Source organism: Panthera leo, chromosome A3 (assembly GCF_018350215.1).
Source record: "Panthera leo isolate Ple1 chromosome A3, P.leo_Ple1_pat1.1, whole genome shotgun sequence".
NCBI lineage: Eukaryota > Metazoa > Chordata > Mammalia > Carnivora > Felidae > Panthera > Panthera leo.
Genome location: NC_056681.1, coordinates 1,979,945 through 1,991,977, shown reverse-complemented (window position 1 = coordinate 1,991,977; position 12,033 = coordinate 1,979,945). Strand labels below are relative to the sequence as shown.

Genomic DNA, 12,033 nt, shown 5'->3' with positions numbered 1-12,033 from the left:
TAAATAGTTACTCGGATCTCCTCCGAGCACCGAGAGACGGCAGGCCGGAGCGCCAGTCCCCACCCGACATCACATCCCACCACAAGCCCTTCCTGCCATGCCTGTGTCCACTTCCCAAAGATGACACGTTCTTCGACCCCCTGGGTCCCCACCCAGCCGGACTGCAGGCAGATATGGGGGTCAGAGGCTGGAGCCAGAGTCCCGGCTGCTAACCGGTCTCCCACACAGACCAGTCGCTAACCTCAGGCAAGTCCGGGAGGCCCCGTGCCTGTTTCCTCACCTGTGAGGTGGGGGACAGCTCCTCGGGGTGGGGACAGAGGCTCAGGGGAGCATCCTGGCCCCCAGAGCCTCTGTCCCTCCCCTGTGATGTGCAGGGTGAATAAAGACAGCCTTCAGGTTGCTTCTGGATCAGGGCCACTGGTCCTCCAATCTGATTCTGATCTGAACTTACAACCCAGCAGAAACCATCATGATTTTACTGGATACAAAAGTAAATTCTAAACAATAAAACCACTGGAATGTCCAGAGGCGCATCCGTAGTTACATATGCCAGCAGAAGCCAAGGACAAATGGAGGGGCAGTGCTGGTGTGTGCCCGGGGGGGGGGGGGGGGGGCTCCACGGAGACCCCTCCCCAGGTGCCCACCCAGCACCCACAGCCCCATCCTGGCCAGACGGGGACTCCCGGGGCCAGCTCTCCAGGCTCTGCTAATGACTGTGGCACGTCCCCGAGTTCCAGGTCAGGGAGGGCACCCCTCCTTCCCGGTTAGATGCCCCACCAGTGCAGGGGGTGCAGACTGGAGAGGAGGGGGTGCAGACTGGAGAGGAGGGGGTGTCCTACATCCCAAGAGGCGGCTGGGGGAGGGTCAAGTCCTCCGGCCCACGCACGCGTCTTTTAGGACATTTCGGACCAGCCATGGTTCCAAGTGATCGGAACAGAAACAAAAACACAGCCTCACGGGTTATGCTGTGGGGTGTGGACAGGCTGGCGTTCTCCGTCCTCTCTTGAATCCTGCTGGGCTTCACTGTCCCCACCCAAATCCTCCTCTATGCTAATGTGACCTTCCCCTGGGAGCCCTGCAGATTTCTGCCTCGGAGCTGTGTTTGTGCTAGATGAAATCCTCCCCGCCCCCGGGGATGGGGCTACATTTGAATTCTGGATTACCATCTAGGCGAGACACTGTGTTCCGGTGATCTTAAAATTCCTTCTCTCCCAAATATCTGCCTTCACATCCCATGAGGCATGGGAGAGGCTTTCCCTGTGCCCGAAAACCAGAAAAAATTAAATTAAAAACTCATTATGGCTAGGGGAAGGTTAATAAGAAAATCCTAAGCCAGATTTATCAGCTTAAGGCCCTTCTTTGTGAACCTTTATTAAACTCGCATGAATTAAAATAGACTCTTGGAATAAACTTCACCCAGAGTCTGGGAGGAATCGGGCTCTGGGACACACAGGTCTCGCCTGTGCCGTGAAGCTCTGGGACGGACCCCACACCCCAGAGACAGAGCAGAGCAGACAGAGGTGCCCATCGGGCCAGCTGTGGTGACCCACGGGGGCACACCCAAAGCCCGGCTCTTAGGTGACACTGCCCGGACCCACCCCAGTCATCTAAACAGGGAGGAAAGCTGCCAGAGGCTGTGAGCGGTCACAAGACCCGAGGGCCCGCCGTGTCGGGCACGGAGGCTCCAGCCGGAGGAGCCCCTCCTGTTGCCCACGCTGAACTGGGTGCCATCCCCGTAGGGGCCAGAGCACGGGGCCTCTCCGTCTTGCTTCGGAATCAGGCAGGCGCATGCGACCGGCAGGTCCTAGGCCACCTGACCAGCTCGTGGCCGTAGAGGAAGCTGCGAAAGCAAGTTTGTAGAAAATAAAGGGATTCGGAAGGCGCCAGACAGCCAGGCAGCCTAACAGTCTTAACCAAAAAGAAACTTAACCAGAAAGTTACTGACTCTGGCGACTTAACCAAAAAGAAAACTCCTCGGGTCTCAGAAGCCAAAAACCAAGCACTGACTTCAGGCACGGCTGGACCCAGGCCCCACGAGCCGCCGGGAGCCTCCCTCGGGACACGCCTCCTCTGGGCTTGGCATCCTCAGGCTGCGGATGGCGGCCCCACCGCACCCAACGCTTTCAGGCAGGTGTGGGCGCAACACCCAGGCCAGAGACAGCACCAGAACTCGGTGAGCCCCGGCTGGCTGGTGGAGGCCACGTGCCATTTCTGAATCACCGAGGTGGGGAGCATCGCGGCCTGGAGAGGGGTCCGCGATCTTTTCTGTAAAGGGCGCAAAGCCATCACTTCCAAGTCTGGGAGCTCCAGGTCGCAATCAGTGAACCCCGCCACAGGCAACGTGTAAATGAAGGGACGTGGCTGTGTGCCGATCAAACTTTATTAACAAGACGGGCTATGGCCTGAACTTGGCCCTGTCGTTTGCCAGGCCTCCCTTCCCACCAAGCCCCTCACGAGAGTCCGGGCGCCGAGGCCCCGGGACCACAGATGCTCTGGGTCATCCCTACCTCTGAATTCCTAGACGGTCTGGGGAGGGCACACGTTGCTCGCCGGCTTCCCCCCTGCCGCCTGGGAGGTGGGCAGCGGGCGTCCCTGGCCCCGGTCTTCAGTTGAGGAAACCCGCTCAGAGGGGCCGAGGGACCCCCTTAAGCTTCCACGGCTGCTTGAGGCCAAGCCAGGCCTGCGCCCACCTGGACGGGCTCCCTCGGGCAGGTGGCTTCGCCCGGTGTGGTAGGTGCTCTTTTCCACTCCCGGGGAGCTGGGCCCTCCCTCTGCGGCCAGGGAGCTGTGCTCAGGGCCCGGAGCCGGGCCGGGCAGTGTGCCAGGCCCTTCGTGCCCGTTCTCCATCCCCGAGCCTCGGGGGAGGCAGCGTGCCCGTTTTGTGGATGACAAACTCGGTTCTCATTCAGCCCAGGTCAGCAGCCCCCCGGGTGGTCACAGCCTCCAAGAGCGCCTCCGGCACTGGGGACACGGTGACGTCTGGCAGAGGGCGTGGCCCTGGGTGCGGCAGGGAGGCCCGGGGGAGCGTCCACCAGCAGGAGGTGTGTCTCCCGGAGGCTCAAGCGACACCAGGCGGTGGGACCTAGGCCTGCTGGCTCAGTGAGGTTAGCAGACTGGCCCCAACAGGGGGCCCTGAGTCTCCCTTCCCCCACCGCCCCCCCCACGAATGCAGGGGGGCCGCTGTGCCGGCTCCAGGCCTTCCGCTCCTTCCTCTGCCCGGCTCCCACCTCCCTGAGGACCACTGGGGGGCGTCACCCCACACCTGCGCTCCTCCCGAGAGCTCCAGGGACCGGGGCACCCCGCATGCATACACGCACGCACACACTGCCCGAAGCAGCCCTGTGCCCCCCCCCCAGGATGACCCGCCTCCTGGCCCCCAGCCCCCCAACCCTCCCTTGTACTCTCCAGGCCTCGTGGCCAAGGCTCGGCAAAGTGCCCTCTGAATGCCCTGCCCCCATGGTCCTCTACCTGAGGCCTCTCCGCCCCAGGACCCCACCCCACCCACAGCGATGGCAGGGCCGCTCCCTCCCTGACAACAAGTGCCTGGGATCACAGTCAGGCAGGGCTCCGCCTCCCCCATCCACCTTGGGTCTCTGGCCACTGGGCTGAATAGCCCTGCTGTCCCTTGCCAGGACCTTGATGCTGTGCACTGTGGCACCCCACAGTCCCACGAGGGTAGGGGCCGGCCCCCTTGCTCCCGGCTGAGTCCCCGGGGCCCTGGGGATGGAGGGAAGAGCGCCCACCAGTGCGCCTCCCGGAGGCCGGCCTCTGGGGCCGCAGCTCCCGCTGGTGGAGGCAGGCTCGGGAGGACGGCGGCGACCGGGACCTGCTGGAGGAACGGGAGCGGCCGCAGGCCATTAGCTCGGAATGGTCACCGGCTCCGGCACCCCCGAATCCCACGATAGGATCTCGTGCTGCTGCGTGGGACGGCGTCTGAGGGCCTGGTGGGAGAGATCCTTCTTGGATAAATTCACGATTGTTCTTGCTGACCAGGTGATGCTATCAGGGTTTGAAGACTTGCGAGGACCAGGTGACGAGGGCCCTTTGTGGGCGCCTGAGCGGCTGGGCTGTGGTGTTCCCGGCAGGACGTCGATGCCCAAAGTCCAGGAGGCTGACACAGGAGCCTCTCCTGAGCCTGTGAAGTGCAGGTGAAGGTCTGTGCTCTTGCCTTGGGTTGAACAGAGCCCTTTGCAGCCCCGGAGGCAGCCGACCTTGCCGGGGCTCGGGTTCCTCCTTCGCTGGGCCTGAGGCCCCAGGTCCCCGGAGCCGCACACCAAGCACACACTGGCCGAGCTGCAGGGTTCTGACCTCCAGGAAGCCAGAAAGAGCAGAGCCACCAGCCCCGACGTCACTGACCCACAGAACCACCGATGGCCACCCTCGGCCTTCAGGCTCCCGGTTCTGGGAAGTCAACCCCTGTGTTCAAGCCACCGTGGCCCAATTTTCTGTTCTTTGCACCCAGAACCCCCTCGCCAACGACCAGCTGAGGCCCGAATCTTCGAGTGCCCCGGGGCAGAAACCGGTGCGGCAATCCAGGCCCAGAGCCGGGCTGGAGGGGCCCGGTCTCTCCCAGGATGACCCAAGCTCCCGAGGGAGAGAACCGGAGGCCGGATGCCACACCCACCAGCTGGCGTCCGTCGCCCGGGGGGAGGGGTCCCCTCAGAGCCAGCCAGCCCCGCACGGGGGCCCCGTGTGTAGGGGCCTGGCCCTTGGGCTGCCGTCAGCCCCGGATGCAGAGTGTCAAAGAACCCAGATGGCAGCCGCAGCGTCCGAGCCGTGAACGCACGGCTGGTTCCACGGTGGTGGAGGACGCGTGACCGGCTGCCTGACACCCCCTGCCGGGCGTTTCGAAACGCACTCAGGGGTGGTGAGTTCGTTCTGGAGCAGAGACCAAGGCCCGCCACTCCCTGGGGGCACAGGAAGACCGTCCTCCGCCTAAAGCGACGCCATGCCTGTCCTGGGGGGCGAAAGGGCGTTTTGGGGCCGCGGCCCCCGGGTGGGCACAGGGCAGCGTGGCCGGGAGGCCTTGTGCGCTGCGGGTGGTGGTGACGGGGAGTCCTGTGAGGCTCGGGCGCCACTTCCGCTGAAACTAGGCAGGCACGGAGGGGGCCCGGGAGGACGAGGGCTGGGAGCCAGGCTGCCTGGGGCCACTCCCAAGACTGTCTCTGGATTCCTTCCTGCCCGGCCGGTGACCCGGCCCACGGTGACAGGGGGCTGGTCCTCAGGACTGACACTCTGCCCCCCACTTTGTGGTGCCCCAGGGTCTCTTAACCTCTCTTGCTTCATCTGTAAAATGGGGGTGAGAACAGGGTTACCCTGAGGAGACGGCATGGGCAGCACCCGGCACGGTGCCAGGACGGTGGGGGGGGGGGGGGGGGGGGCGGGGAGCCCGGGCAGGATTCTCCCGGGAAGCCCTGCACGCTGCGAGCACGTGCTGTGGTGTCTCGTGTGCCCAGCTGTCACACGGGCCTCCGGGCACACGGGGAAGGTCTGAAGGGGGTTCAGGAGGGAGGCCGGTGCGCACGTGTGTGCAGGTGCCCGTGAGCCTTGGTCTGAAGGTGGTGGGTACGGTTCTGAGCCCCGGGCCGGCCGGGGGCGGGGGGGAGGGCCCGGAGGGCTCTCAGCAGCCACCGTGCGCGCCAAATGGGCCCACTTGTGGGCGACAGGGGGTGCATCCCTGGGGCTGGTCGAGGGGCCCACAGGATGAGAACACTCTCTCCTTGTGTTCTGCAGTACGCAGGGGAGGTACCCGAAAACCAGGTGGAGGTGGTGGTTGCAAACCTGACCGTGATGGACCGAGATCAGCCCCACTCGCCAAACTGGAACGCCTTCTACCGCATCATCAGCGGGGACCCCTCGGGGCACTTCAGCATCCGCACGGACCCCGTCACCAACGAGGGCATGGTCACCGTGGTTAAGGTGGGTGCCCTCCTCACTTCCCGCCAGCCGTGGCGAGCTCCGCCCCGGGCCGCGACCCTGGGACCCACCTGCTGGACCGGAGGCGGGCTCCCGAGGACCTGGCCGTGTGACCTCCAGGGACTGGGCGGCCTGACCTGCCACACCCCCCCCAGCCCCCCAGAGACCACTCTCCTGTCCCCTCCCTGAAGGCCACATCGCTGCCTCAGTCCAGGAATGGGTGAACCCCATCCCTGGATCCCGGAGATAAATCCAGCTCAGCCACGAAGGAGTGTTTCCTCGTCCGGCATGGCGGGACTTGTTTGTCTAACGTCTGAAGATTTGTCATGTACTTTTCTGAACAGCTGAGGCCTGTGCCTTCCCTTCCCGGTGCTGTGTTGATCCAGGATTTGGTGTCGCAATTTATAGACAAATGTCAAGACCAGTGTTGGGGATGGGGGTGTGACGACGGGGGGGCAGGGTGAGGGGCTTGGGGGGACTCCTGCGTCCCCAGCGCGGTCCGGGAGACAGGACTGCGCGCTCGTCAGAAGTCACAAGTGAGTCCTACCACACGTGCACCTAAGACTGAGTTTCACGGCCCTTAACGCTGGGCGCACAGGCAGCCGCACCGTCCCCACGGAGCCCGGACCGCGTGTGCAGATGGCATCCGTCACCTGCACCGCGCTTCTCCGTTTTTCCTTCTTTGCGTTGTTACCCACCCGGGGCTTTCCTCCAGACTCTCGGTTCAAAGTCTTTTTAAGGCAAGATGGGTGTTGGAAAGCACCTTCGGGTTAATTTTGCGCTCTTTGGTAAAGACAGCATCCTTTCAGACGTTGTCTTGCAGAGGAGGGTGGCCAGGAGGGGGCGCGGGCGGTGGGGGGCAGTCCGGGGAGGCGGCCGGCTCTTGGCTCCCTTACCGCGGGCACGGGCCAGTCGCCCTCGCTGTGCCCCGGACGCGCAGGGCTGTCGCTGACACCGCAGTAGATCCTGGACAGAGAAGGGCAGGGCGGCGCCTGGAACAGCGCCTGGAAGGCAGTGAGAGCTCACCTGACAGGAACAGCTGCTGTCTTGACACCGACTGGCTGCCTCCCCACCCGTCCCCCAGTGTTCAAGGAAGGTCACCTCAATCCCACCAGGGTCCCCAGGTCCCTTGGAGGCATCAGGCCCCGTGTTGGGTACACATCACTGCCCGGCCTGCAGGAGTTGACAGTCTGCAGGGGGGCGTGAGAAGGAGCCATGGAGACGTTCTCGCCGCAGGCGTGCGTGAGGTGTGCCTGCCTTCTGTCACACCACCCGGCTGCTGTCTCCAGCCCCTGTGCCCCCCAGAGTCCTGGGACCTCCTCTGCCTTCGGGGCTGACCAGGTGCCGGGTAGGGGAGGAGAGCATCTCTGGGCCACTGCAGAGATGTGTGTGGCCAGCCTGGCCCTCAGCCCCCTGGCCCAGGCTGGCTGCGTTGTCCCTCGGCCCTGAAGTCTGAGGAAATACACAGTCCCCTCGGGCAGGTCTTGCCCTGCCCCCCACGCCCCCGGCCCCCTCCTCCCCAGCCCCACTGGGCCTGCTGTCTCTCAGGCTCTAGCCAAGCTGGGGCACAGCCGCTCTGCTCCCAGGCCCCCAGCCCCGGTGGGCATCTGTCACCATCCCCAGCCTCCTCGAGAGCCCCCTGCCTCTCCCCACACGTCCCCCTTCTGTCCCTCCTCCAACCCCAAAACCACAATCTCTCCCAAGGAGAAAACCACAGGCGCAGACCAATCACAGGCCCTTTCTCCTGCCTCACCTGGACCTCAGCTTTTGAAGCAGAAAAGCCAACAATTGGCCTCTTCTGTCCCCCCCCCCCCCCCGGCAGCAGTAAGGCTCCCAGAGGCCGAAGCGGGGTCGCAGGGGGGCAGGGGACCAGGGGTCGGGGGGGAACAGGGCGTGCGGCCCCCACAAGCCCCTCCCTCCACCAGCCCCGCAGCCCTGCAGGTGACAGCTCCCGCCCAGAACCGAATCCACCCTCAGCAGGGTGCCCCCAGCCCCTCGCCTCTCAGCTAAAGGTCTTGGCCACGTCCGGGGAGGCAGCCACGGTGAGACCAGGGAGCACACACAGCCGCCCTGATGGAAGCTGGAGGGGCAGATTACCTATCGATTTCCCCATTACAAGCGTGTTTTATTTCGCCCTCCGACAGACGGTTACTGGCCGTAACAGTGTTTCTGGAAGGCGTTCTCACTCAGACCGGTGACACTATCTTAATGCATTACACGCAGCGTTAGTCCGTGTCCCCCGGGGACTTGAACCAAGAAACAGGGAGAAAGATTACTTCCTGTGGTGGCTGGTTCGCGGACAAAACCATGACACTTAAGTGGCGTCGCCCCGTCCCCAGCCGGCTCTCGGGGGGTCCTGGGGGAGGCACTGGGACACCAGCCGCCGTTTGGCCCCGGGGGACCCTGGACACAGCGTGGGTGCAGGTGTGTGCTGTGGGCCTGGAGGCGATCGGACATCAGGACAGAGGAACCGAGCCCACACCTGGGAGGGACAGGGGCTCGTGGCCTCTGGCCTGAAGTCCCCCGGTATGGTTCGGGCCAGCGTGCCTCACCACACTGGCCGCCCGCTGGGGCCGGTGAGGGTCCCGCCCGGGTGACATCAAGGCCCTCCCGCAAACACGCGCCTCGCAGCACCCGGCATCGCGTGCCAGGTGATGGGCAGCGGTGGGCGACCAGGGAGGCGTCAGACCATCCCCCGCCGCCCCAGGCCGACCCACGCTGGCTCTGTGCGGAGACACAAGGTGAAGCCCCTCCTCAAAGGGCTGTGAGGGGCAGGGGAAGACGGCAGTCGTGACACGGCCTGTGCCACGGAAGGACGTGGCGTCTCGTGGTGAGGGTGGGGCGGGGCTCCCAGAAGCCCGCGGGGACCACGCCTGGAGAGGGCGATGGGGACATCAGGCCAGAGCCCCGGTCTCTGCCGTGGGGCCGGCCCCGGGGTCTCGTGAAGCCCCGCGCCCACCCCCTAATATTACTCACTGCTCTTAAATTCCTTCGTGTCCTACTTAATAGCCCCTCTGTCGCGGTAGCTGAGAAGGCGTGGCTTTGGTGCAGTGCGTGTAAGGTTTCTAATGCTCACAGACGAGCTGCTGGGGATGGACCTGGGTGGGGGGGAAAGGGGGCTCAGGTCGGATCAGCGGGGCGGCCCCGCCACCAGCAAGTCGGGGGTCCGCAGCGAAAACTGACACAGCAGATACATTCCTCTCCAAGCAGAAGCACGTTCGACTACTTTCCGTGGAAACTGGCAGGAGTCGGACGGCCGTGAGCCTGTTCCGTATCCCCCGCCATCCACACTTGTGCCTGAAATGCGTTTTTCAGTCCCCGGCCTCGTGATTCTCCACCCCTAAGTATGTCAGGATGCATCGCCCTCAGACACGCGTTCCGCTTACGTAACCACGTACCGGACCCGGGCCGTGTTTCCTTCAGAGTCTCCGGTACAAATCTGTGCTCCGTTCCCCTTAACCTTCCTGAAAGTGTCTGTCTGCGGTGGTTTTTCAGACCTGGATCTGAACGGGGTCCCTGCATCCCTTTGGTCGTAGCATCTCTCGAACCTCTCGTACTCTAGAGGATCCCACCGTCCCGTCCACCATCCACCTGTCGTAGACACAGCGGCAGATGGCCGACGGAATCTGGCCCCGCGTGCCGGATTTGTCCAGTCACCTCGTCACGATGTGTCTTGCTCCTCTTCTCCCACAATTCCCGTGCCCTGGGACTTAGACCTGCAGGGTCCCTCCGTGGGGACGAGCTTTGCGGCTGGAGCGGAGGAGTCCCATCAGGAAGCCCCTGGCTGTCCCTCTCTGGCCACGTAAGCCTGCCCACTGAGCTCGGGCGCTGACAGCCCCTTCCGTCCTTGTAGACCTGACTCCCCCCCCCCCGCCCCTTATGACCAGCACGCGGGCTGCGGCGTGACGCTTCGTACCCGCAAACGTGCAGTCCTCCGTCGGTCCGCCTCCACTGGTCTTATCATCTGCTGGTGGCCCTTGTCCGGATACGTGTCTCCACTCGTACAAATCGGTGCTTTTAAGAATCAGTCGTTCCCTGGCTGCGATGAGTCAGTACTAAAGAGCTTGCCCTCGGCAGCAAGGGCTGTGCACTTAAGTGAAAGGCAGGTCGCGGTGGTCAGAGCAGCGGCCCCCCAGAGATGCCCGGGCCCGAGTCCCCGGAACCTGCCAGTGCATAGCAGTCAGCTAGGGGCTCTGGGAGAGGACGCTACCCCGGGAAGTCCGGGTGGGCCCCGTGGACTCAGCCTCTTTGCGAGACGGGGGCAGGAGGCGAGCGTCAGAGGAGCCGTGGGGAAGAGGCAGAGCTCAGACAGCACCACACGGGGCAGGATGCTGCTCGGAAGGGGGAGGAGGGGCCAGGAGCACGGGGGCTCCGGGGGCTGCAGAAGGCAAGTGTCCCGGAGGGCGCGGCCCCGCCCACACCTTGACCTCAGCCCGGCGACGCTGAGTTTTGACTTCCGACCTCCAGAACTGTAAGATAACAAATTGTGTTGCCCTGAGCCACTAAATAGGAACACGAAACCAGGACGGGGCCCGACAGGACACGCGAGATCAATCCTGTACGCGCTACTTCTCTTCGTCCGTTCTCAGCCTGGCGGCTGGCCGCGGTCCCTCCGAGTTTCTGCTGCTGCCGTAACAAATCACATCCAGCCCGGGGGAGGCGCTCAACACACACACTATTCTCTCCCACGTGTGGTAGTCGGATGTCCAAAATCAGCTCCACTGGGCCGGAACCAAGGAGCCGGCAAGGCTGGGCTCCCCCTGGGGATTCCGTTTGCTTTTTCCAGTTTAGAAACCACATCCCTACTGTGGCCCTTCCTGCCTCCTCAGAGCCAGAACCTCGGTGCTCACGCAGCTGATGCTGTGTCCCTCTGTCTCCCCTTGTAAAGACCCTCGGATGGCATTTCAGGCCCCCTGGGGAGTCCTGGGCCATGTCCCACCGCAAGACCCCTAACTTCATCATGTCCACAAAGTCCCTGTGCCATGGAGGGCGACGTGGTCACAGATTCCAGACATCAGGACCTGGACGTCTTTGGAGACCACTCATCATCCCACCAGAGCAATAAACAAAATGTGTGTGTGTGTGTGTGTGTGTGTGTGTGTGTGTGTGCGCGTGCGCGCACATGTGTTCATTTTCTCACTACGGTTAAGAATGCGTGGATTTTTATGTATTCACCGTGCTTCGGTCAGCTGCAGTCATGATCGGTTCTGGCCGGTGGGAAGTCCCCTGGCTGGTTCCTGGGTCCCTTCCTGAGTGCTTCCTTGCACTGTGGCCCAACCGGATGCCCCCAGTTCATCTCGCGGCCCGGCCTGCCTTCCGTCTGGGTCGGCCATTTCTCCAGTGAGAAGGGTACTTAGAAGCCAGCATCCAGACGGCGGAGGGGCTCGCTGCTGCCTGCCTGCCGTTTCTCCTCGGGGTTCCAGGGGGCAGAGCGAGGAAGCAACGCTTCACGTGCCCACCCTGCCCGGCTCCACTCACTTCACTGACTCAGATGGCCGTTTTATTCGAATTTAACACTGGAGGATTTTTACTTAACTTCAGTGACTTCATACTCGTCTTTCCTTTCTCGTACCCGGAAAATCTTATTTCCTAAACCACGTTATTACACGCGTTTATTTACCTTATCCTGGAATATGCATCAGAGGCTTTAAAAATAAGCCCAGGGGCCACCTGGGTGTCTCAGTCGGTTGAGCGTCTGACTTCGGCTCAGGTCATGATCTCACGGTTCATGGGTTCAAGCCCGTGTCGGGCTCTGTGCTGACAGCTGGGAGCCTGGAGCCTGCTTTGGATTCTGTGTCTCCCTCCCTCTCTGCCCCTCCCTCACTGTCCTCTCTCTCTCTCTCTCTCTCTCTCCCTCTGTCTCTCTCAAAAGTAAGTAAACATTAAAAGAGAGAGAGAGAGAGAGAACTACCATCTACATATTGCCCTGGTCACCTGAAATCATTATTCTCTTGAGAGTCATGTTGATATATAGTTGACTTCATTTATTTCAGTTTGCTTGCAATTTTCGGGGATCGCTTTACACGCCTAACATTACTCGTACTGTCTTACCAGTGGCTGTGTAAGGTGCCATACGGCTCCAGAGCCAAAGCTCTGTGACGGCGTGTGCCCAGCAAA

General features: G+C 62.8%; 1 protein-coding gene across 4 annotated transcripts in view; it reads left to right on the top strand.

Moving 5' to 3' along the window:
• CDH4 (cadherin 4) overlaps nt 1-12,033 on the top strand; it is a 538,296-nt gene that overhangs the window by 513,403 nt on the left and 12,860 nt on the right. For all 4 annotated transcript variants that reach the window (XR_006200327.1, XM_042930499.1, XM_042930497.1 and 1 more), the window contains exon 9: nt 5,734-5,919. Coding sequence is in view for 3 of the 4 variants with exons in the window: in XM_042930499.1 (XP_042786433.1) it covers nt 5,734-5,919 (186 nt within the window). In the remaining variant the exon portion in view is untranslated. The remainder of the gene's footprint in view (nt 1-5,733; nt 5,920-12,033) is intronic.